This window comes from Solenopsis invicta, chromosome 3, assembly GCF_016802725.1.
Source record: "Solenopsis invicta isolate M01_SB chromosome 3, UNIL_Sinv_3.0, whole genome shotgun sequence".
NCBI lineage: Eukaryota > Metazoa > Arthropoda > Insecta > Hymenoptera > Formicidae > Solenopsis > Solenopsis invicta.
In genome coordinates this window covers 26,458,757-26,485,431 of record NC_052666.1, presented here as the reverse complement: position 1 = coordinate 26,485,431, position 26,675 = coordinate 26,458,757, and the positions used below count along the sequence as shown (strand labels likewise).

The following is a 26,675-nucleotide window of genomic DNA, read 5'->3' as shown; positions in this document are numbered from 1 at the left end:
ACGAATTTCGTGGATAAAATTGTTTACAAAATTATTAATATTAATAAAAGTTAGTCTATCATTTTACAAGTTAATCACCGTTTAAGTAATAAAAGTTTAGTAAAAGCTACTTTTAGACGTCTTCCAGTGTTGATACACTATTAAGTATTATAAAAGAAATTTTTGAAACTTGTAACACAAAATATTCAAATAATGTTGTTAAATTTTAATGTGCATTTATGTACATATGCAACACTTGTTTTATTTATTAATGTGGAAATACTGAAAATTAATCATTGATTTTTTTGTATTTGTTGTTTTTTGTGCCTGTGTTACACAAGCTTGATTATCTCAATCATTGCAAATGGAATTGAGTAATATATTTACATTGAAACTGACCTAAAACTAAGAATCGAAACGTCTGTAATAATAATTACTTGTTAATTACATTAATTTACATATGAACATCTTGTGTTGGCTCTCACGGAATTAATTCATATTTTGATTTACTTTTTCAGAGGCTTTCCTAGTTTAATCATTGATTAAACTTTTCTGTAGTTCAACATCATGACAATTGGAAAAAAAACAAAAATTTTTGTCTATATAAGATCGATTAATAATGACCTACCTTAGTGGACTTGTAAAGAATATTTTGTATAATAATACTTTATTTTTAACTAACTGAAAATATTTGCAAATGTGTCACATAAATGGCATTACATAACATTATTATATATACATATGTATGTATATGTGTAACATACACACATAATATATGGATATATGTATATGTACGTATAAGTGTGTATATATATAGTACAGGGTGTACCTAAAAAGACACAGAATACACTACGAGATGCAGGACAAAAATCCAAGTCGAAAAGTCCCGAATTATTTTTTTATCTGAGCATTCTATTTGCATTTATTAGTTTGCGAATCAGTCTATAGATGGAAAGCAGGAGTAAGGAGTAACTACTTTCCGTCCCTGCTTTTCATCTATAAACGGGCGCTAATTCGCAAACTTCAATACCATATAACTACAAACAGAAAGCTCAGATAAAAAAATGATTCAGGACTTTTCGACTTGGATTCTTGACCTGTATCTCATGATATATGTATTTTTAGTTACACTCTGTATATATGTATATATATATATGTGTGTGTGCGTGCGTGCGTGCGTGCGTGCGTGCGTGCGTGCGTGCGTGCGTGCGTGCGTGCGTGCGTGCGTGCGTGCGTGCGTGCGTGCGTGCGTGCGTGCGTGCGTGCGTGCGTGCTGCGTGCGTGCGTGCGTGCGTGCGTGCGTGCGTGCGTGCGTGCGTGCGTGCGTGCGTGCGTGCGTGCGTGCGTGCGTGCGTGCGTGCGTGCGTGCGTGCGTGCGTGCGTGCGTGCGTGCGTGCGTGCGTGCGTGCGTGCGTGCGTGCGTGCGTGCGTGCATTAATATTATAAAATATTACCATTTAAAAAGCATTGTAAAAATAATAGGTACTTTTATACTGTAAATTATAATGTAAATATTTTTATATCATAAGGACTTTGTTATGACATAATAATAGTGAAAATAATGATATAATTTAATAATTGATTTGCAGATGTTGTAATTGTAACTATTGTTTAATTTAACACTATTATATGTATATAATAGAATTAAATTACACATCACCAAATTTCATATATATATATATATATATGTGTGTGTGTGTGTGTGTGTGTGTGTGTGTGTGTGTATATATATAAAAATGACATATATAACTTATATATAGAGAAGAGAGAGTATTATGGCTACCCCTATTATTTCCGTTATTAGGTGACGTATTCTAACAATTGCTTATGGAGTTATCTGTTTAGTAGCCCGCCGTTTTTTTAGTAATGCTAATATGCTAATACATAATAACTAAAAATTGTTATAAGGCATTTTTACTTTTGAGCACTTCTAAACTTTTTCAAGGTACACTTTTAACCTTTAATTACATACACTTCCTCATTATTCTTAAACTTGAGTGTATTATCACACAAAGATATATACACTCGAGTGTTCTTTTGTTATTTAACTTTTTATTCGGCCGTATACATTTCGAATTATACAAAGTTAAAACAATAACATGGAATTTTATTAATATGGTTTTCTAAGCGAAATATTTATATCGAAATTTCTTCGATAAATCGATTGCCATTCTAAAGAGCAGTGTTCAGAAACATAGAGACATCATTTTATACTTGTTGTTTAATGTTAAACAGAGATGAAATGATATTTTTAATGAAATTTCTAATGGTATTTCTAAAGCTTCTAAACGCAGGAAAATTCTAAACAATGAAAAATTAAAAATTATATAATTTTGTAACAAAATACTGTGTTTCTTTTAAACTAATTTTTTAAAATTATTTTTATGGATAGCCATATTACAATCACTTTTTTCTTCCACCGATTATTAGTGCATTAGATTTTTATAAATCACGTCCTAAATAATAAATATTTTATTACTTTGAATCTAGAATCTGTCAAACAACACTCTGAGACGAATGAAATCGTTTAAGTTTCAATAGAAAATATTAATTATAAACAAAGTTATTCAATAAAATGAAAATGGGTGCCATATTACCCTATTCTCCACTATATATATAAAATGTATAATTGTATATATTTATTAATGTTTTATAGACAATTATAGAAAATAATATTGCATGCAATTGAATAAAAATAAAAACATACAATTTGTATAATTCCAAGTATTCTATTTATAATAATATAAGAAACATCCATTTATAGTCTTAACTTTAAAATCTAATTTTGAAACAAACTTTATTTAATAATTATATATTAATGATGTATGTGTTTGCAACTCAAACCCAAGAACGGGAAAAACCATTGAAAGGTACTAGGTACGTAGCCAGCCAATGCTACATTTGAAAACATCACTTGAGTGCTTTCATGTATGATTTTATTTTTATTTAACATTCGATGACCGACAAGGATAAAATGATATATAGGGGCATTCGTGATGTTTCCGATCGCAGCCTGAGAAAGAAAAGGATCGCAAAATTACTAAAAGTTTCTGGCATTGCAGAATTGATCGAGAATTTGTTATCCAAACGAAAATCTTGGTCCTGGTCTCTTCTTGAAGAAAAAAAAAGACAGATATTGTTGAGACAGATTTATAAAATCTACGGATTTACATGATGCGTGAATATAAACAAAATCAAATTTAATTTAGAATTTGCACAAACTCCGAATAACTTGGTGACTAGCTTAGAATTGTTTCCTATATACAGCACAGAATTTAACATTCTAGCCATTACAGCAACTTTGCAATGTTTTTAAAATTATACGCTGAAATTATTGCAAATTTGCTATAATATTGCCGAAATATTGTATTTTGTGCTGTATGTAATTAAAAGTGTTAAAATTTTAGAGAAACAACACTAAATAAAAATTGACTGATATAACATAAATGAGAAGCTTATATTCGGAACTGAATTAATTTTGCAAAAGGAAAATGTTTAAAAAATAATTATTTAAACGAAAACTTTGTAATATATATATAACTTGTAAGTAGTCTCCGATCCAAAGTAGAATCTTCTTTTATATGTTAAACAATAAATTAATTAATACTTCATGTTACAAAGTAGTCCAGATATATTACTTAGTAAGTTAATCCCCAATTAAGTTGATCAGAGTTTTGTCGAGGAGTAATCCCTAAATCTCCTGTCGATTGCACGTATCTATAGCGATACTACCGTACATACATACAACGTATCATTGACGTCTATCGTAAAGCTGCCAAGCTGATCAGCTGCCGCGTGACGTTACGGTTTTCCCGGATGGCCAATGATCACGACGCACGAGTCTATCTAGATACGATGCATATATTTCGAATGCGCGCGAAACCGTCGCGGTTTCATGTATCGCAACCTTTGTGTATACTTATTATTTATTATAGATGTACACATATTTACATCTATACATAATTATTTTATGCGACGTTGAAATATTACATAAAAGATTCAATAAAAAAAATTCCATCGTACTGACGTTCGTGCGATCGTAGGGGAGGAGAGAGAAGGCGTGCCGCCGTGTGGAAGAAGAATCGGAAGGAGGAAAAGAACGAACCGGGGAGACGGAAAAAGAAAGATAAAGAGCAGGGGGCGGGAGAAAGGACGAGAGACAAAGAGAGCGAATGCGCGCGCGCGACTAGTGAAAGAGAGAGACGTCTAATTCTCCATCCGTAGTTGAATCGGAGGGGGACCGATGTGCCCCGGATCGAAGGAGGCGCCATCGTCAGCGAGCCCGGTTATGAGGTTATCGTCGTCAACATCGCGGACGTGAGAACCCAACATCGTCGTCGTCATCGCCGTCGCAGTCGTTGCATCCTCACGGCGATGGAGCGCGCGTGATTCCACGGCGACGATGCCGCGTAATGTCGGCGGCTCTTTGCCACGACCGGTCACCAGCTACAGCGCGCGTCACGCTAGTGCCCGCCAGGCACGGTCCCGCGGAACGTCGGCCGCGCCGTTCACGTCGTCGTCGCCGCCGCCGCCGCCGCCGCCGTCGTCGTCGTCGCCGCCACCGCTCCGCAGCGTATGATTCATAAGGATCGAGCGCGGGGTTGCCCTCAGGTATGATGACGTATCTCTCTCCCTCGTCTTCTTCCTCGGAATCTGGTTCCCGGAAACGGAGCTCTGCGGATCGAGCAGTTTCAACTTGATTTTGATTCCATTTCGGTAGACGGGGCTCCGAACGTGGATATCGCGAAGCGAATGCTCTCCCGCAGCGAGGGCTTGTTAAAAAAAAAAAGTTATACCGATGATCTTTTCGACGATATACGAACCAATAATGAGATAGTTTTCAACAGTTTTCGATTATTTAGGCAAGTGTATGTGGAGCATGTTACATTGCAATTATTGTTATTTATTATTGTTCCGTTGATAAAATACATGGATTGTACACAATATAAACATTACAATGTAATGCTCAATGTATACAATATTTTTGTTAAAGGGATAGAAGTCAAATTTTATACATTCGGAGATGCTAGAAGTCGGTTTGCGAGTTGTCCGCGGCCAGGACTGGAAATGGGACGATCAGGATGGTGGCGAGGGTCACGCCGGAACGATCGTGGAGATCGGCAGACCTCCCTCCACGGGGAACTCAACTTCCAGTCCGAATCCCACCGATCGAACGCCGGACAAAACGGTCATCGTTCAGTGGGATCACGGTGCGAGGAGCAATTACAGAATCGGATACCAGGGTGCTTATGATTTATTGGTGTTCGATAACGCGGCCGCCGGTGTCAAGCACTCTAATATCATCTGTGACGGTTGCAAGAGGCACGGGATAATAGGCATAAGGTGGAAATGTACAGAATGTTTCGACTACGATCTCTGCACACAGTGCTACATGGCTGATGTACACGAGTTGACTCACACCTTCGAGAGATATCAGACAGCAAATTCCATAGGGTGAGTATTGACTTATTATAATTTTAATTAAATTATAAGTTAGAATATTGATTTATATTATAATAAGATATTAGACTATTATGTAAATAACACAAGATACAAGAAAAAAATGCCATTTTTTGAAGCAGATCTTTGTGCTTAATAATATTTTTATATCATATATTAAATATATTTTTTAGTTTTAAACTGGGTATCGATATAATTGTTAAAACACAATTTTAAACTGAAACCAGAAATAACATTTCAAATTAATTTAATCGTCAAATTTATGCTAATTATAAAATTCTTTATAACAAGTTTTTTAACAATAAATTCTTTACAGTTTTTTAAAGATGCTTGTAACATTATTATTAAATTTGACAATCAAATAAATTTGAGATATTCTAACTTCAGATTGTGTTTTAAGTTTGATAATTATATTAATTTATAAAACTGAGAAACATATTTAATAATTGATATAAAAACATTATTAAGCACCAAAATCTTGGACCAAAAAATAACTCTTGTTATTTTTTATGTTAAATTAATTTGTGTTATTTATATAATTTGTGACATATAATATAATCGCAATTATATTTTTAACTGAGCACAGAGTTCGTTTGGAACCGAGAGAAGGATGTGCGAAGATACCTTTGAAGGGTATCTTTATAGGAGCAAAAGTCATTCGCGGACCGGATTGGGAATGGGGAAGTCAGGATGGTGGACGTGGTTTGTATATTCTGTTTAATTAAATTATTAAACGAATTATATTATAATAAATTGTTCTAATTTTTCTTGGAATTTCAGGGAAAACTGGTAGAGTCATGGATATACGCGGATGGGACAACGAGAGCAGTCGATCCGTTGCTACTGTTACATGGTCCACGGGCAGCACTAATGTGTATCGATTAGGTTTCAAAGGTTGCGTGGATCTGTGTTACGTGGAGGAGGCTAATGCTGGTACTTATTACAAGGAACACCTTCCGTTACTCGGCCAACCAGTCTTGACCGTACCGGATAACGGAAACAACACGACTCTAACGAAGAGCGATGTCGCCAGCGTCACGTCTAGTCCACACCCTCTAACATTTAATGTCGGTGACAAGGTGAAAGTGTTAATGGAGGTCGATATGTTAAAGGAGATGCAGGACGGTCATGGTGGATGGAATCCGCGTATGGCCGAATACATAGGAAAGGTATTTTGCAAAAGTTAGCATAGTTGTTCACAAATTGTTTCCATAAACATTAATGTCAAGTAAAATTTAACTTTGTTGATTCCTCAGCTTTATTTTCAGACAAAGTTAAATTTTATTTCAGCCTAGTTAAGGCTGAACTAAAATTTAACTTTGTCTGAAAATAAAGCTGAGGAATCAACAAAGTTAATTCAATAATCTTGAGAGATCAATTACATTTTAACATATTTAAATAAAATTAATATTGAAATATATTTAATTAAAATTAATATCGTCATGTAACTAAATTTTTTAATTTTAAATCTAGATTGGTACGGTGCACCGAATTACAGATAAGGGAGATATTCGCGTACAGTACGAAGGCTGTCATAATAGGTGGACCTTCCACCCGGGTGCTCTGACGAAAGTTACCGCTAAAGATGCGTTCTCTCTCGGTGATATAGTCCGCGTAAAGAGTGATTTGGCCGCCGTCAAGCAATATCAACGTGGCCACGGTGAATGGATAGATGTCATGAAAAATGTTAGCAATTTATATATTTCTTGTTTAATACAGCTATGAAAATAGCTGTAGTAAATGAATGTGTGATATTGGATTTGTGCTTTATGTCGTAGGCTCTAGGGAAAACCGGAAAAGTAATTAAAATCTATTCTGACGGTGACTTACGCGTGGCGTTAGACATACATGGTCAAACATGGACATTTAATCCTTTGAGTGTGGTTCCGGTATCTTCTGCCACAAATGCCACGGCTGTTGCGCACGATGATGCAAACAGAAGTAGGGATCGTTCGGGTACGTTTATTTTTATTATATACATGAATTTTTGTTACCATTAAAATTAAAAAGGTAGCATATAAATATCAAATTGATCAAAAGAAAATTTTATCTATGTGGTTGCATGTAAACCAAGACTTATTAATTTGTTCTTATAATATAGTTGATGGTACCGATAGTGAAGTGGAAAAGCTATTAAGAGACGCGGCTAGAGGCGAAGCTGGGGTAGATGCGGTACGGGAATTTCTCAAAAAGTACCCCGGTAGGGTGGATGCATGTGCTCCTGGCGGTGGTAGGAAAACGTGCTTGCAAGTAGCCGCGCATCAAGGTCAACGTGAGCTCTGCACTCTCCTTCTAGACGCTGGTGCTTCTCTACGTGCAATCGACGAGGATGGAGATACACCCTTGCATTATGCGGCATTTGGGTACGTTGGAAATTGTTACCAGCTCTTCCATGATGTCAACTATATCGGCGTTCTCTCTTTTAATTAGCAATCAGCCGGAAATAATGGATCTACTGTTATCGCGGGGTGCGTCTATCAATGCCGTCAATAACGGTAGATGTAGCGCTCTACATGTGGCGGTTAACAAACAGCATGTGCATTGCGTGAGGGTGTTGCTGCGATATCATTGCGACGTCAATCTCCAGGACTCGTACGGCGACACAGCATTACACGACGCAATCGGAAAAGATGCATTAGACGTGATCGACGCGTTATGCTCCTGCGAGAGGGTCGATTTCACATTAAGGAACAAACGAGGCTTCAACATCTTGCATCACGCCGCCCTCAAAGGCAATGCTCAGTACGTATATAAGGCTTTATTAATATAGCCGTATAACACTTCAATACGATTATGTCTGTGTAGCAATATAGCTTGATCGTGCTTAAACTCATTTTCATCTGATTCATTTACTTAAAATCTGTGAATTTGCAGTGCAACGGAGAGGTTGGTTGCGCGCGCGCGTCACTTGGTAGACGTGAAAAAGGAGGACGGATTTGCAGCGTTGCATCTAGCAGCGTTGAACGGACACAGGGAAGTTGCGGTCATTCTTCTCTCGCAGAACGGTGGCCGCGCCAAAGTGGACTTACGCAACAATCGACGGCAAACGCCGTTGCACTTAGCGACCTCGCAGGGACACTGGTCGCTCGTTGAGCTCCTAGTTCATCACAATGCGGACATCGGTAGCACGGACGAAGATGGTGACTCTGTATTGCATATCGCAATAGCCAAGAGTCCGAATCAACAAACTGCCGTGCCTACACCTGAAAGTAGCCGTGATTCACCGCTTATATATGCTGTATGTTGTCTAACTTTTTACATTTTACGTAAACACGTAAACCACTTTTTTATATATATTTTAGCTTTATACATGTAATTATGTGTTATCTTATATTTTAAAGCTTAATAATTTCCTTAAAAATGAAACGAATCATAATCAGGATAATTCATTTGATATGAAACAAGCTTATAGATTTTTTCTCAAATTGGCTATAAAAAATTAAAAATTTTTTTATACATTTAAAGTACACACAAGAATAAGTAGTAAAATACTCAATTTTAAAAATAAACAAAAATTACCGACAAAATAATTTTTTAATTTTTTCTTGTTCCTAAAATTAATTTGAATATCCTGCGATTTATTCTTGTATGTACTTTACACATGTTAAAAGTTTTTTTAATTCTGTAAAACCAATTCGAAGAATTTTGTACCCTATAATGTCAATAATTCTATCACTTTAAGAAGGCATATAGTATCACGAAAAAAGTAAAACTAGATATAATTAACTAATAAAATTTGGCTTTTATTATTTTTATTTTTGCAATTTAGTTTCTTTTTTTTCTTGATATATATATATATATATATATATAGAGAGAGAGAGAGAGAGAGAGAGAGAGAGAGAGACTGAGAGAATTGATTGAATTTTTAAAATCATTTTATAAGTTTGATTGTAAGAAAAAGAAAATGAAAATAAAATTTATCAGTCTTTTCTAACAAATATCTTTTATCTTTCGAGCAGATATGGCAGAATCTGGCGAGACAAGGTGCAAAGACTGAATTAGCATTAGCTTGTTTCTTGGTAAGCGTGGATAGAAGCTGCAAACTTCTTGAACATGTCAAAAATAACAAGGACAAGACACCGCTTGATCTTCTGGAAGGCAATCCACAGGCCGCTGTGCTTGCTGATCTCTTACGATCTTATAAATACCAAAGTCACAGCACGCAATTAGAGTAAGTCGAAAGAATATCAGCAAACATTTTGATATGTATGGGCTTATTCTTATTCGCGTGCCATACGCTCGTCAGCGCGTAGGCTTGTCTCTTCTACATATATCCGTAGATATATGAAATCTACGGTTTTAACGCCAGTATCGAACGGTCTATTAGAGGCCAGTTTTTTTCCTCTGAGAGAATGTTTTGGAATGTAGTCTCGGTGTTAGTCCCAAGTTTAATTGGGTTTAACAAAGTCCTTATGTAGCCTAAAATTTTTAATTTTGAAAACTGATCTTTCCAATCACTTAATTGATTTTAACAATTTATTGATTGATATGTGAAAATGTAATTTTTTATTCATCTTGCAGAATAGAGAACAATCCATCGACCGATTATGTAGAGCCTACGTATCGGATAGATAATGTATCGCAGTCGGAAGGATTGCGCGGGACAAAGAATATAGTCGGTTCCGGCGATGCTGCGGAATGTCGGAATTGCTCCGGAATCATAGGAGATACAAAACAGGAAAACCGAATTAATCCAAGCAGTAGCGTTACACTCGTTGGTTGTGCACGTTGCGGCCATGCCGTTGTCAAAACGCAAACGATTCAAGGTACGTGATTTTATCGATTTTCCGCAAATGATCTAAGTTAAGGAATGTACATTATAAGTGTTTGCGAGATATTCTACATTACAAATTATAGCTATAAAACGAAATAGTTTCATATCATCTTCGAATATTTGTCTAGACGGTCAGCTGGCGACAGGCGAGGTTTCCATAGCCAATTCGGATGAAAAATCGAAAAACGTATCATTGGAGGGTAAACGGAAGGAAGAAATCGGCGACAGGGAGAAGGAAAAAGACAAAGATCTGGAGCGACTACGTTATTTGGAAACTAGAGTCGCTGATCTCGAGGAGGCGAATATGTGCAGCATCTGCATGGAACGTCGTCGTAACGTCGCCTTTCTTTGTGGGCACGGTGCATGCGAACTCTGTGCCGCTCCGCTGAAGACCTGTCACATGTGCCGCAAAACGATTACAAAGAAAATCAATTTATATTAGAAGATCGATTATTGATCACACGTTTATACGGTACGTTGATTTACAGCACGTCACGGGAGGAAAGATAATGGTAAAACAGCCCTGACGTGTCCAGTTTGGAACAATTTAGATTTTACACAGCTTATAATGAGAAATACGCAAAAATTTCTTTATTAGCTGTGTTCCTTTCCAGACACTCTGTTTACTCACATAACGGGGAATTTTGCCAATCGCGGTATTAGCGTAAAAAAATGATCATAACAAAACGTGCGTCACGTTGTGCGTTGAAGAAATTAAACTGCCAAAATGTACACCTCTTTTTCGCGATAATTTGTATAAAAGAACGAGAAATAAAGCTCTCCATTATATTGCACCAATGTTGTGCCATAGCGAGACAAGTTGGCGCGCAACGCAAGAATTACGTTTGCAGACACGAGATAGTTCGATTTTACGTTACCTCGTTTTTTTTTCGATTAGTTAAGTAATCGATTAGTAAAAACTAATACGGAGATATCTTGTGTCTCGCGCACGTACACAAATACGCGCGATGTACACTGTGTACACTTTCCTCTTCATGAATCGGCGTTTTCGCCTGTGCTTTATCCCGTCCATTTTTTAATCATATTTAAAGAGAGCGCGGATAATGAGCACGAAAGAACGAGCTTCTCATTTTCATGTAGGAAACGCGATCGTGCTTATGCGACAACAATCATAGAAGCTCATAGAAACGTTCGTACATATCGCCACAGTACTGCGGAAAAAAGAACACTTCACATGTTCGAAAACTTTTAAACTGTGCAAACTTCTGCTGCTTCACACGCAGTAAAAGGGAAGGGGGCACATTTAGATTAATTTTGAATTGTCTCGAGCTTTGGTTTTTTATGATCAAGAAATTTTTTTAAATTTTTGCCAAGAAATCTTTTGTTTATACATCGATCATTTTGTAAAATATTTTGTTGACCCTTTAGCTACAGTACAACTCGAAACGCGACTAAACACGACTAAACGATTATGCGATGATGACTGATTTTGCGATTTTTTATATTTTGTTTTTATTATCTATACATATATAACGAAGAGAAGAAATATAAAAAAAAGTGATAGTAGCGCTTCGTTCTAAATAATCGTTTAAAAAGAAATCATTATAGAGATACGTAACAGCTGAAGGGTTAATAATATATACTATTTCGCAAAGCTAGATATTTAATGCGGATTTAAAAAAATATCGCAATGAAATGTTTTCAGTGTAGCAAACATTCCGAGAAAAATGACGAAAGTATTCATTGATACCTACTGTGAGAATCTGATGTAGCATGCGTTTAAATGTATCCCCCTTTTCTCCATCACATTTACATCATCCGATGAACGTTTTGCGTAATAAATAAGGGACAAATCCCACGCTAAAAGGAGACATCCAGTCTTATAGCCAAATTTTCTAGGTAGAATAATTATACTTATTTGTATAAAGTGATTCATTTGTGATCGAATGCGACAAGTGGAACCAATTAATTTTAAGCGCGCTTCCCGTCATGAACGCACCTTTTAACAAAGGAAAAGCAACGTGTTTGCATTTAATAAAGAAACCGACAATTGCCTAGGTACAAGCTTGTTATTAACACGAGAAGAAATCGATCTTTTGGGAATCTTCGGAAATTATATGCGATTCTTTTAGAACTTTTTTCCATCAGTATTAAACGTCTTGCCTTTCTACTCAACACAACGAAAAAGCTTGTACTCAAGGCGCGTAGAGAACTCTATTTAATACAAATAAGTCGTAAGGTGTACCCCAGAGCGGAAAATGCGTAATCGATTTTTCAATCAACTTTTACGTCGACTAACGTAATTTCTACATTGGTGGTTGGAGAAGTCGAGAGTGATTTTTATGGATCATTACTGGGGCGAGAGCAATTTTTCAGGGTAACACATCGCGAATTTTACGTTCACGATGAAAAACGTACAATTTGCGAGTGCCAATCTGATTTCGTCATCAAGATATTAGCTTTCTTCCTTCTTTTCTCTTCTTTTTTTTATAATAGCTGTATTGTCGTTTAGATATCTGCGCGTATATTACAAAAAATGTTATATTACAGTAAGGCTACAGCGTAATTCTTAAGTGTCGATAGATTTCTACAATTGTAATTTAAAATGTAATTTAAATAAACAATTTGACGGTAAATGAACTTTAATTCAATATGCCTTTCATATGTTTTTCTTTTTTTCTTTAAGTTTTCTCAAATAACGAAAGCGTTCTCTTTTGCATTGTTTGCTTGTCGTATCGTTGAATAAAAATGATGAACAAAATAATTATAGAAACAAATGAGATTAAGTGTATGTGTATGTATAACAATAAACGTATATAACGGCACCAGATACCTCACATGCAAAGAAGAACCGCAAAATAAACATACCCCTGGTTTAGCAAGCAATCTTATTTATTTTGGTACTCGATAAAGGTTCCGATAGTCGTATATTACAATATTGAGCCAGTTTTGCAAAAATTGTAATAGCGGTATACTAATGATATATAATAATGTAATAATGGTAATAATATTTTCTTCTTCCTAAAGTAAACCTAAACGCAATGTATTCTATTAGTAGTATGTGACACTGTATTATCTGGTAGTACCTAATTAACTTAAACTTAAATCGTGGGGCCGTAGCACGCCATGAAATACGATCACGCAACTTTTCATCCTACAGAACTGTCTTATACGCTTTCCCCGAGCGTATCGATCTCATCCTTTTTCGTCTTATTTCCTTGAAGAATAATGTATAATGTGATCCTGTGAGGCAAAGGGTAACCAAGCGTCGAGATATGATTCACCAACGATTAAGAAATACAGCATATTTCATCATATGTCATATGTGCCACAAGAACTGATATGAACACGCTATTTCCAACGCAACTCTTTTCAACTTGAACCACTTTACGCCTCACTTAGACACATAATCCTCTATTCTTGGATCGTTCTAAATTACATATAACGTAAAAAATAATCTTTCATTTCCCTCGTATCTTCTTCACTTTCCTTTTACTATATTTTCTTTTACTAGAGTGCATAAATATGATTAACGACTGAAGGTAGACTGAACGAATCTGAAATATTGACTTGACAAATATTAACTAAATATTGAAGATATCGTAAAACGAACACAAATATCGGAAGATACTGAATAAAACAATATTTTTGTATCTCATCCAATTTCCAGTCTACCAGGCCAGACAGTAGCATTGAAAATACAGTCAGCCTTTGTATTATTCACTTTACCTCGTTTAAATCTTATTCTTGTATTGTTACTTTACATTTTTTATGCGTGATCGTGCACGTGTGTACAATACGCAGATAGACGTACAAACATCGCCAACAATCGATGACATTATTGAAAAAGTTTAAATGGAAAATACTCCAACGTACATCTGCATGCAGTTAGTGCAATTTTAATCTGAAGAAGACGTTGGGAAGTGCACTTGCTACTTACAAAAAAATCGCGATTATTTAGATCAATCAGTCCGCAAGGGACGTAAAGTACAAATTTGCATAGATTCTGTCACGCGCGAATTATCTCGTGGCATATTTCTTCTTTCTTCTTCTTACTTTAAAAGCAACAACGAGTTGCGTCGTCGAGAGCGGGACGCGGCGAGATTTTGCCTGTTGCATTTCCCTCGCATTGACGATCCATGCAAACGCGCGTGATCATTCTATTCGCATCTACGTATAAGACTTCGAGTGCCTGATAGTGAGAGAATAGTCAAGAGAGTCTAGTAAACGCGCACAGATGAAACTATGGCGATTCTGCTTCTCTTTTTTTCCGTTTCCTAAACGCGTGTGGCGTGTTTATCGGCGAGTTTTACTTCTAGCAGGAAGTTCCTTAATAGGAGCCTTAATAAGAGCTTTGCTCTTTATTTTTCTCTTTCTTTCTTTCATTCTCTCTCTCTCTCTCTCTCTGTATTCCTTTCACTCTCTCTCAATCTCTCTCTCTCTTTCTTTCTTTCAGAACGATTCATCGACTTCCCGCGCGATGTCGATGTATAAATACGTAAAACCGTCACACTGATTCATTCGCCGAGCGTAATTATTGTCAACTACGATCAAGTCCTGAGTCCGGCCAAACACTGCGAGATCACCGTTTTATTAACGTTCGGAAACGATAGCCGTAAGATACCCAGTATTTCGTTATACTAAATACATGTAATGGTAATGATATAGATATAGATATATATATATGTATAATATATGTGTAATATACATTTTTATTATAGCGGTAACACTATATATTGCCTAATGTATAGCGGTAACGCCACGCACGATCATTTTTATAAATATCCAAATGCCCTGATGCGAATCTATGGCTTCACATCACGTTTGCATCACGGAAAACGTTCATGTTATAATCACGATGCGTTGTCACATTGATGATAGTAATAAGCAAACGCACGATTGAGTTGAAACGATGCGTCCATGGATGAAAGTGAATTGCAAGTGGTTTTTTTTTTATGGGACGACTGTGTATTAATGCGTGATGCTATACAATGCATGTTGTATTGCAGAAAAGATTTTGATCTAAAAGAATTTAATAAGAAAAGTAGAGAAAAAAGAACTAATCTCTTAAAATCAGAACACCTAAAACCAAAAAGACAAAACAGGAGATATAAAAAAGAAACGTTATATTAATCAAGGGATGATTGATTCTATGTGAGAAAAGGTAAAGAAAAAAAGGATCGATTGGAGTTTGTCTTCTGATTCGTCGGCTAGCGAATCCTCGCAAATTATGTCTATTTGCATAAGGTAACGCAAATAGGAGAAAGCGAAACACTTGCATAATACGGAGAGAAACTCAGCGGATCCGCGGTAATGATTGAGACCGTGTACCGGGGTATCAACGAAAAACAGGTGTCAAATCAAACGTTTAAAACGTTTTGCAGCGTTTGGTTGTGCGGAACGAGAGTTGTACGGAGCGAATGTAATTGCGTGATAGGACACGTTCGACCCTGCATATACTCTTCCTTCGGAATAAATCAGTGCGATAGGTAGAAACGAAAACGACAATCATATCCTATGTATACGAATATAGAGGATACTACTGTGCCGTGAATTGACTGTTAGTGACGTGGTATTTAAGCTACGACCGGTTCGGGGCTGCACGGCTGAAGCTCCGGCTCATTCTGCGGCTCCGCGCTGTTAGTGGTGGTGGTGCTCGAGGTCGCAGTCGACGTGTTCGGCTCGTGGTTCGGATCGGCAGGAGTCATCGCGGCCCACTGTGTGGTATATGGCGCCGCTCGCGCCTGCCGCCTGGCTTTTCTCTTAGCACGACGTTGCTCCATGACTAAGCGCAGCCGACGCATCTTGCCCTTTGTCGCCTCGTTCTCCTTCGACAATTCCTCTGCATTCCAAACATTACGCGATGCATTAGTATTAATAGAGACTTATGATATTAAGATCTTAAAAAGTTATAAATTTTTTTATAAAAATAATGACACGTTATAATTACAAGATATTAAATACATAATTAAATCATGTTATACAAATTTGATACTTTGCACACAAATTATATCATAAAATCTTTTCTTAATCTTATTATTTAGAAGAATTATTCGATATAAAATTATAAATGCACACCGCTGGAATAACCTGGTGTAGAGTCATGACAGCCAACCGTCGTTGTAGATCCACTCGCGGCGGCTGCGGTGCTCGCCGAAGATGTGGACATTGAAGAGGATTGCTGGCGAGTATGCGAATGCCTATGATGATGATGCCTATAGTGGCCTGCGGATGCAGCCGGTGTTGCACAGAGCAAGTCATTCAGGATGTGAATGATGGTGCTAATGTCTCGCTTCGGCCGACCGTGCCTGTCCTGAAGGGCTGGGTTCAGAGTACCGCTGAACGTACCGGAATACACGCCCTTACCATGATGATGCATACTCTCTATTATCGCACCCTGCCTGCGTCTCGCGTTCTCCTAAATTTAAAGAGGCACGTAAGATTCTGTAATGTATTTATTAATATGTCCTTATATAGTTATCTTCATACTTATGTCCAATCTTCTGATAAAGTTTTGAAAAAAATTTTACAAAATATCTTGCTTGTTAAATATCATTTTAAAAATATATTATTTTAATAGCAAGCAAGTTGTAAAAATTTGTTTCTATCCCCTTGCCTTTTCTCTCTTTATATTATATTTTTAAACTTTTTAATTTTTTTTTAGAAAAATTTATAAATTTGTAAAATATTTAATATACACCAAAGTTATGCGTAACTGTGTTATGGTATCATTTAAGCAAATTAGTATATTATGAAAAAAAGTCTGAATTTTTCTCTTTTGAGACTTTCTTTAAGCTTATGAATATGAAGAGAATCAAATTATTATGTTATAAGGTGTTAAGTTTATGCGTGTGAAATTATTATATGTAGTTTCAAAACAAATAGAAATTTTATATGTAATGTTAAACTTAGAACATTTTTTTATAAAAAGTATAATATGAAATCAATATTAATGCATAATATTAATTGAGACATTTTACTTTGAAATAATGAAATTTAAACACTATTAACATTAATAATATAAAATGATGCTAAAGTACATAATACATAAATATAATAATTTAAGGACCTGAGAGTATACACAAACAGAAGCATTTGTTTTCTTGAATTCTTATTCACGAAAAAATTAATTTAGTGTCAGTGAAGAATTTCGTCTCGCTAAGACAGACAATTTAATTTGTAAAGAGACTAAATCATGACAGACAATTCAATTCGCGGATACGACCGGATATGATCACGGCACACCTCTTAGGACCTTAATTTGATGTGCAATCACGAATATAAATGACGAATAATGATACACAGGGGAGAACTGGCTTCGGTAACAATGTATACCTCTGCGAGGTCGACCCGCGAGGTGAGTACCTCAGAGGAGAGCTGCTTCAGCTTCTGGGTGAGGTTGCGAGATGCTTCGGCGAGCGCTCGAGTGTCGAGGGTAGCGGGCTTGGGCGGCGACTGCTCCAGCATCAGCGATGAGGTACATGTCGGACTCTGCGGATTTGATTCCTCGTGCTGACTCCTGGTGACGTCCATACCACTGGTGATGGACGATGATGGCTGGCCGTGATGGTGGTGGCCGCTGCAGAGTTTCTTCCTGGGTAGCGTTGTGTCGTAGGATATCGGCTCCAAGGCGGACTGCTCCTGAATCGGGGACGAACCCGAACTGAAGGAAGATGAAGAAGAGGAGGAGGAGGAAAGATTGGGCAAGCTGGGTTTGTTCCTCGAATGGTGATGATGATGGTGATGATGGTGATGGTGATGGTGGTTATGATGATGACCGTGGTGGTGGCCGTGATGATGATGATGGTGGTGATAGACTGGACAGGGCTGGCACGCGCTGGAAGAACTGCCGTTCGTAGGTGGGACGCCGTGCGAATTGCCACGTGTGGATTGAGACTGGCCCGAGTTGTTACTGAACGACGAGGATGAATGCGCTGGGCTAATTGACGCTGCCGAGACGGATGAGGAGGATGTTGTGACTCGGCTGGAGCATACCGGGCTGGTGGTCGTGGTAGTGATGCTGGCGGTGGGTAAACTGCCACTGCTGCTGTAGCTGGCGGCTGCGTGTAGGGCGCTGGCAAGGCTGCTAATTAGATGCGACGTTCTGCTAGCCGGTGCTCCGCTGACGTTTTGCGGCTTGACGATATTTCCCGGTGATCTGGCCGTTAAGAACCTTCTGGTCTGCAACGAGTGACCGCTAGACAAATTGGACATGCTCGTGGCATTGCTACCGTTGGGTAAGCTAGCAACGTTGTTGCTGCTGCTGCTGTTGCTGCTGCTGCTGCTATGATGACTATGACTGGTACTGCTGGCGGAGCTCGCCTGACTGGTGGTCGGCGATGCCGGAGTTACGGTGGACAGCTGCAGCTGGATCAACATCATGTGATCGCCCAATCGCATCGTCAGATTAAGCGGCGCCTTGCCGGACAAGAAGTCATTCACCTGTGAATCATTGAGACTCTCCAAGGCCTGCATTACGCTCTGCTCCGGTCGTTGCGCCTGGAACAATGGAAAAGGATCGTTATTTCAGAAATGATAACAGTTTGACTACGTATTTGATGTCGCTATCGAAAGACATACGATTAACGTGAGAGAACTGCTTGCTCACTTCTTAGAGATAAACAATACAACGCAATGCGATTTGAGCAACAGTGACGTATTAATTCCTTTTTATTAACATATTTATTAATGTATATAAATTGGGTATTATAAAATAGCAGTATATTATGCACAAAAATTATTGCATATATATTACTATTAAATTATTATAATAATATAGTTCTGTTATGTCCACATAATATTTCTTAAACTGTCATGCAATTTTATTTCATTTGGACACAGTTCTATGAAAGACATGCTATATCATCTGAACTTAAAATAATGTGTGTTGCAAAATTATTACAGAATTGTAAAATAATATGTTAACATAATGTTAGTTAATCTTTCATACAATTTTATTTAAACAGTTTAAATAAAAGACGTGCTATTATCTAAATTAAAAATAAATATAACGTAAGAATTATTACGGTGTAAAATGACTAAAAATGATTATAGTACTATAAAACAAGAAAAGAAGAAATGCAAAGAACAAAAAATACAATTTTGTTTCAAAAAATTTATTACCAAAGGACAGGGTATTATTAATCATGCAGATTTGTGTTTCGGTCGTTAATAATAATAATAACAGAGATAAATTATATTATTTAGTATTAGTGATATTAATTCTTAACTTTTGTGTTCAATATTGACACAATTCCTTATTTTGCGCTATCGCTTATTGATAAAAAGAAATACCTAATTAAGCAAAAATTATGACATGAAACTATGTCATGAAGATAAGCTTCACTCTAAAATAAAATATGCTTAATCACTACATAATTAATTCTTCTATATTTTAGAAAAAAGTTTACAATATTGTTTTAATTTATTCGTCAAATTAATCCTATTCATATTTAATTCCATATATTAAAAAAAAACATTTGTGAAACGTTTGATCCAGACAAGTTTTTCCAAAATGCGATATTAACTTAAGCTGAAATTATACGAGGTATAATTATTTGAATGATTAACTTGCATGCTGCTGTACCTGCATTAAAAGTCGTTCTGAATTAGACAGTCAATTAGAAGCGCTAATATTGTACGATCGACTAGTGCAAAATGATCTTTGGTGCAAGCACAGCAAGCAACAATCATTCAAGAAATGCGTGTGAGTCAAATTTTAGATTTTTTTTTTAAATAACAAAATACCAAACACGTCGACGTTTTTTCAGACTACTTTGATGCAAGATGAAACCACGCGAATCGATGAGGCCGCGGCGCGAGATGGAAGGAACGAGAAGACCTGCAGAAGAGAGGAAACCTCGCGGAACCGAGGCTCAGACCCTCGACGAGCACAGTTAGGCATCCCTCACGGACACCTAACGGACTTCCTTTCGCCGGACGCGGTCATCGTCGGATTCGGTAATTCGATTCGCGGACTCATTCGTAAGGAAAGTCCCGACTACGCGGGAATCACGTCCGACTGTGTCGCGAAGAGTCCATTGTTTCTTTTGAAAGACTTTTCTTTCTGTAGTTTCACAGAAGGACAAATAAATAAAAAATAAATAAATAAATAAATAAACCAGAAATATATAAAATAAAGTTGGCACGTGTAAATATCAGAAGCGTACATTAGAAACCTTATCGTGCCAAGTAAATTCATTATTAGCGCAAATTTTGTCGAAGCCCGTTGCATCTTTAAATATTTTCAATTTTTAGTTAAATTTTTGTATAATTAATTTATATATTACATTAGAATTCAATGTAAAAAAATACAGAGTGCTTGAAATTAAATAAAGGATTTATCTATTTGCACGTAAGGTAAACATCTTAGTGAAATGCACTTATATTGTATTAACTGCTGCAAAAAAAGTCGTTCTATTAATCTCAAATGCCTTTTTTATTATAATATTAAAGCCCAATTGTAAATTTAAAAATTTAAAGATTACAATTAAATTTTGGTATTATAATAAACAAAAAAAAACATTTGTAATTAATAATGAATGAATCCGGGTACAGGTGCATGTCCGATCACTAGAAAAACGTTTACCTTATCAAAATAAATTTGTGGAAAGCCGCGTAGATTTTTCGATTCAAACACGAGCTTCTGCCGTTTATTTTTTGACAAATTCTGTCTTCTCTATGTCGTTAACGCGATCAAGATCTCTCTCTCTAAGAGAATCTTATAGTTTAGGTCAAAAAGCATACAGTGCGAACAGAAGTCTTCTCTCCACATTTTTTTATTACGACGCAATAGTGACAATGATTCGGGAGGAGAGCTTCGATAGAACAAAGCCCGCCCCTCTCTCGTGACCGATCAGATTCGATCAGGCAAAAATGCAACGTAAAAGTACGACATGCAAGAATGCGACCTTCACGCGTGCCTGCGTATCACGCTCTCAGTAATCCGCAGTTTAAAAATGCGATCGAGTGTCCGTTCGACCATCTGGCAAAAGAATGCGTGCTATCGCTGCCACAGGCGAGCCTGACCGAGCTATCTCGGGATACCTAGACTATCGGAAATCTGCCCCTCCGCTAGTCGATATCCGTAGGTCGTGATCGGTGGACAGCGGCGCGGAAAGGAGTCGCGGATGTTAAATTTACCCGCCGTATACCGTACGTCGTACGCGACGCTATAAATTATTAATCTGGCCGACGCTAAATATAAGAAATCGACCCCGGCGCGCTTGCACGCGCGATCGTCGCACCCGATGTTGCAACGGCTTCAGCGAGAACGGCGCTGCTGCACGAGCTATCGGAGTCATCGATGCGCTCGCTCCACGTGTCGCATTAAACTCTATTCGCGGCTAAAGGACGGGAGATATCGATATCAGTCGTTCGTGGTGCCAAAGCAAAATAGGAAATAAGCATATTCGTTATACGTTCCAAATTGACACTTTGCTTTCGTTAAGAACAGTTTGATAATAATAATTAAAATAATATACAGTTACCTTGACTACATTTTTTTCAATTCAAATATTTATGTATTTGACTCAAAGAAATTTAATCAAGTTAAAAAATTTTACCAAGTTAACAACTTTTTTCTCAGTGTAGTTACTAAGCTTTAATGAAATAGTATCAATTAAATGTTAAATGGTTAACGTAATCATTAGTATAACTATTTAGTAATGATTTAGCAATCATTTGGTTATTAGTTGCAAAAAATATTATTAAATGTTTCTATTAACTAAACATTTCATTGAAATTATTTCACCAAAACTTGATCATTATTATCAACTTCTTTTTTTCAGTGTTTAAACGTATGTGACCAGTAAATTCTTTCTGCATTAAAAATTTTATTTTTCTATCGAAAATTAAAACACGTGTATTATATTAAAATCTCTCAACGTCGTGATTTTTTTAAATATAAAAACATCTCTAAATAAATAAAAAAATAATTAATAAATTTATAGAATAAATTTTCTTTTTTGAACAAATTTTTAAATAAATTTATATTCAATTCAAATGTTCAATCGCATCTAAATAGATATAGATATAATAAATACCAAGTAAAAGGGGGACATATATAATTTTACATCACAAACTTTCTCGATGTCTTATTTGAATAAATGACAGATTTCAAAGTGTTTCAAGCAATTTCGCTGGAGTTGACGAACTGATCAATCGCTATCTCTCTTATATAGCTCTAAGACCTCCGGAACAAAAATATTGCGCATATTTATACGCTCTTGTGAATTAGACTGCATCGTCTTCGCCTTCGCCGCGAAATCAGGCGCTCTTTCGCTCGTTCGTGAACGGAGCCGTGTCCCAAGCAAGCCGATCTCGTCGCTCGGTGAAACGCTCTTGCAAAACGATTAACCAATCGGACCCACTCCCGGCACCCAATCTCGCCCGAGTCTCCCACAGCGAACTTCCTCGGTGCGGCAACGATCGATCGGATGGGACTCGTGAATCGCGATGGACCGTGTGAATCGCGATGGACCGTTTAAGGATTGCGAAGCGGGCGATGGTGACTGGCTCTTTCAAACTCCTCGAGAAAAGAAAGAAGAAAATTCGCTTCGTTTACACACGAACTTGACTTCCTCCCGATTATGAAATCAATTTTTCCAGAGCTTTCAGAAAAGTGTTAGACTGTTAAATCGCTTCGATTATTCCTCGACTGATTTACACAAGGGACTTTGCACGAGGAGATCCCTACGCGGCGCCGTTCGCAACTTCTCGAAAGCTGATACTAACTAAACTAAACGAGTGAAAGCGATAATAAAAGCGATAGCGGGTCAAGAGTAGATTGAACGCTGACGTGGTCGATCGCATAACTGACGAGATGAACTTGTTCGCTTTCCGTTATCTATATTAAATACAATTAGATGTAAAGAGCAAAGGAATAGAGATCCATAAAAATGAAATCTCGATATAACGTGATTCTCGCTCGGATATCACTTTAGCGAATTTTCGGTCCTTCCTCTCTTTGCTGCGTCAAAAATGTACATACACGATAATTGAATTTTCTATCGGATATTTTCACGAATATTTTTCACGCGGAGATAATTTCACTTTTCCCCTTTCCATTCGCGAGTGGGAAAAAAAAAATGATTCGTTCGCTCGATTCAATCTCCGCGTCCCCTTCATTTCGCTCAAAATTCCAGAAATGAAAGGAAAATTCGGGTCGGCACGAGAGCAAATGCAATGATAATCCGTCTATAACTCCGTGCAATTATCCTGACGGTTAATAGCGGCTACTGGTCGCTCTGTATTTCCGACGGAAATAGTCGACGCCACCGATTGGCTTGCCGTCATCTTCGGCCGCGAAATCAATTTACCGTAAAGTGGGTGTGTATGGCATACGCCTTAACGCGATAATTTCGTTTGCCGTTTAAGCCAAAACGCCGGAAATCCAGACACTGGCTAAAGTAGTTAGTCGAACGACACGTACGCCGATGAAGGCAGCTGGAGGGTTTTGTAAGTTGGCGGAACAAAGTGAGGGAAATCAATTTTAAATAACATTTTTATTTGTTGCTCGTTTGTCGGCAAAAAGTTGCCAAAGAAAAAATTTGTTGTTCCATAAGTTTTTTCTTAAATAATGTGTCGCTATAAAAAAAAATTAAATTAGCGGAACGATATCAGAGTTGCTAAAAAAATGATTGTGAAATTGATGTTTTCCAGACAATGAAGAATTTTTCATGACCAATGTGTAACCATCTTAAAGAGAGATATGTATTTAAACGGATCAAAAAGAGATTTAATTTTGTAAATTTGTTATCAAAAAACGGAAAAAGATAGGGAAATTATATTTATTCCTTTGTAAAGATTATACTTTTCTTTATTTGACCTTTAAACTCTATTAAAAAAGAATGAAGAATTCTCTTAATATAAAATTCAAGTGTTTTCCCAATATAAAATTTAAAGTTTTGAATAGCATTGATATTTAAGTTTTCTCGAGTCATGTTTTTCAAAACAGCGTTGACCACCCACGGAACTCATTAGAAAGTAAAATGACACAAGCTTTATAAAGCTAACATGGATTTAGTGATTGACGTAGCTGTTTTCCGAAATATTGTGTTTAAACAAACTGACAGCTGTTCGAAGTCAACATAGTGGTTTCTCACGATTTTACTACGATCTTTTTGCTGCAACAAAAAACAAAGCATCGTAAAAAACGTCAAGCACTTTTTTAGTATCTAGTTTTTAGTATCTAAAAAAAACGTGCATGTAAATTTAGAAGTGTATGGGTTGAGCAGTCTTCAAGATTCGCGTTTTGAAAATATGATTTACAACCACGCCACTATATATAATTTTTTAAGAAAAAATTATATAAATTAAATAGCAAATAAAGGCAAATATGATTTTTACAATGGAATAAAATACAATAGAATAAATTACTCTATCTTCTTACGATCGAGGAATATGATTGTGATTAGTTATTTTTCTTAATTGCTCAAGTTTGCATTCTATATGCCATAGCTCTAACACGTAAAAAGTGATTTATAAAGTGCGTGAGTTTGAACACATTTGACTATGAAGAAATGTTAAATTATAAAGTTTTCTTTAAAATAAGAACATTTAAAAAAATTGTAAGCAATGTTCAAATTCCAGACTTGTTTATGTCTCTCCCTAACTTTTCCCAGACCGATTTAAATTTCCATGATATTTCCTGATTTTCTCTAGGTCTGAGGCAACCCTGAATATGTAAGAACAATGAAACTGTATATAACAATAACGTTAGAATTTGTTGCTCACAAAATATGCTTGTCCTGATTTTGTTGTTCGCGATAAATAAGACGTGGTTAGAAGAGATATATGGAAAAAACAATTTTACTGAATAAGTAAAAATTTAACTAGATAAGAGAGAAAATCTGAAAATAAATTTACTGAATCATTAAAAAAATTATGATGGACGTTCAGGCATGGAGTACAATGCTGGAAAAAATTTTGATATTTTAGCAATCAGCTTGAACGTTCTACATAATTTTTTGACGATCTAACAAAATTACTTTCAGATCTGTATGTAGCTAAATTTTTAGATGCTTTAGCAAAATCATTCTTTCCGAGTAGCATTTAGAACTCCATTGTCTAGCATAGAAGACTATTGTCTCCTAATATCTTTAATATTAAAACACCAATGATTAATTTCTAGTACTATTTCTAGTACTATTTTAAATATACTGTGTAATATACTATTTTAAATATATCCGTATTTAGAGCGTGCTTATAAAAAGGTTATTCCTTTTTCGTCATTCTATCTTCATCGTTCATTCAGATGTATAAAAACAGAATGGAATGTATAAAAAAAGAATAGAGTGACAAAAAAAAACGCTACATGGGAAGAACAATTTTGCTGAAATACAGATCTGAAAATAATTACGTTAAATTATTAAAAAACTGATATTGAACTACAACGTCAAAACTTTTTGTGGCAGTATCATCATGCTTGAATCTCTTACACAATAATTTTTATAGTTCAATATAAAATTATTTTCTGATCTATATTTAGCTAAATTTTTAGATAGTGCAATAAAATTGTTCCTTCCGTGTAACATCTTTATAAACACGTTTTGATTCTGAATACGGTTCTATGCATATGTTATCTTTGAAAAAAAGGAAAGTGAAGCAGGAAAGTAAGTCGATCAATTTAATCATTTACATATTGCAACAAGGTAGCAGAAAATCTCAAAAAAATGTGCTGTTATTTGAGAAATTAAAAAAAATTACAAATCAATTATTTTAACGGCTTTTTTAGTGTTAAAGCAGACTACTAAAGCATTCGAATTCAAAAGAAATTCCTTACGTGTTTCAAAAGATAAATATGACGGTAGCAATATATTTATTTAAAAATAATTTATGGCAGACAATGTGTTTTGAAGAAAAAATTGAACGATGGATTCCTGTATGGAAAGAACAATTTTACTGTAGTATCTGAAAATTTAGCTAGTTTTATGTTGGTCTATCAAATAATTATGTAAGACATTCGAACATGATGATGCCACTACAAAAAAATGTTGACATTTTAGCAACCAGTTTAAACGTCCAACATATATTTTTTAATAATTCAACATAATTATCATCAGATCTGTATTTCAACAAAATTTTTTGTGTTTACAATCTCAAGTAGTTCGTAAAATAAAATACAGACATTAAAGGTGTGGCTTTCCACACGCGGTTTTTCTGTTTCGCGATCGTGTCGTTGCAAATTTTTCCTCGTACAGAAAAGCGTCTTAAAATGTCAGGGACGACGCGCGCACTGTAAAACGAGAAGCGATAACGTATATAAGAAACGTAATGCGTGAATTAACGAGACTAACGATGTGCAATAACGCGCACCCGGTGGAGAATACGAAAGACATCATTACATCTCTAATCGCGCGGGTCCCGCCGTGAGAACTTTCACCGGAATATCGGTGGGCGATTCGACGGGAGGGCAATTCGGAGGGTCGAGGCTGAAACCTCGACGAATGGCTGGGAAATATCACGAGTGCGCTACGCGTTAAAAAAATGCCGAGTCGCG

General features: G+C 36.4%; 2 protein-coding genes across 2 annotated transcripts in view; one reads left to right on the top strand and one right to left on the bottom strand.

The window, feature by feature from the left end:
• The first annotated feature begins 4,046 nt into the window (after nucleotides 1-4,046).
• Nucleotides 4,047-12,810, top strand: LOC105207915 (E3 ubiquitin-protein ligase MIB2). Its single transcript, XM_026133213.2, has 12 exons — nucleotides 4,047-4,590; nucleotides 4,973-5,433; nucleotides 6,026-6,141; nucleotides 6,220-6,608; nucleotides 6,913-7,125; nucleotides 7,218-7,395; nucleotides 7,541-7,802; nucleotides 7,870-8,181; nucleotides 8,314-8,677; nucleotides 9,399-9,610; nucleotides 9,961-10,205; nucleotides 10,342-12,810. The coding sequence occupies exons 2-12, from the start codon at nucleotides 5,003-5,005 to the stop codon at nucleotides 10,653-10,655; spliced, it is 3,036 nt and encodes a 1,011-aa protein (XP_025988998.1). The 5' UTR covers nucleotides 4,047-4,590; nucleotides 4,973-5,002; the 3' UTR covers nucleotides 10,656-12,810.
• A 238-nt stretch (nucleotides 12,811-13,048) lies between these two features.
• Nucleotides 13,049-26,675, bottom strand: part of LOC105207898 (midnolin-A) — a 47,741-nt gene continuing 34,114 nt past the window's right edge. Inside the window, 3 exon segments of the mRNA XM_011177578.3 lie at nucleotides 13,049-16,016; nucleotides 16,253-16,592; nucleotides 17,510-18,673. Coding sequence (XP_011175880.2) covers nucleotides 15,751-16,016; nucleotides 16,253-16,592; nucleotides 17,510-18,673 — 1,770 coding nt within the window. The 3' untranslated portion in view covers nucleotides 13,049-15,750.

Coding starts and splice junctions, on each gene's coding strand:
- LOC105207915 (XM_026133213.2), top strand. CDS start 5,003: ATGCTAGAAGTCGGTTTGCGAGTTGTCCGCGGCCAGGACTGGAAATGG. Junction 5,434..6,025: donor CAGACAGCAAATTCCATAGG/GTGAGTATTGAC, acceptor AACTGAGCACAG/AGTTCGTTTGGAACCGAGAG. Junction 10,206..10,341: donor CAAAACGCAAACGATTCAAG/GTACGTGATTTT, acceptor ATATTTGTCTAG/ACGGTCAGCTGGCGACAGGC.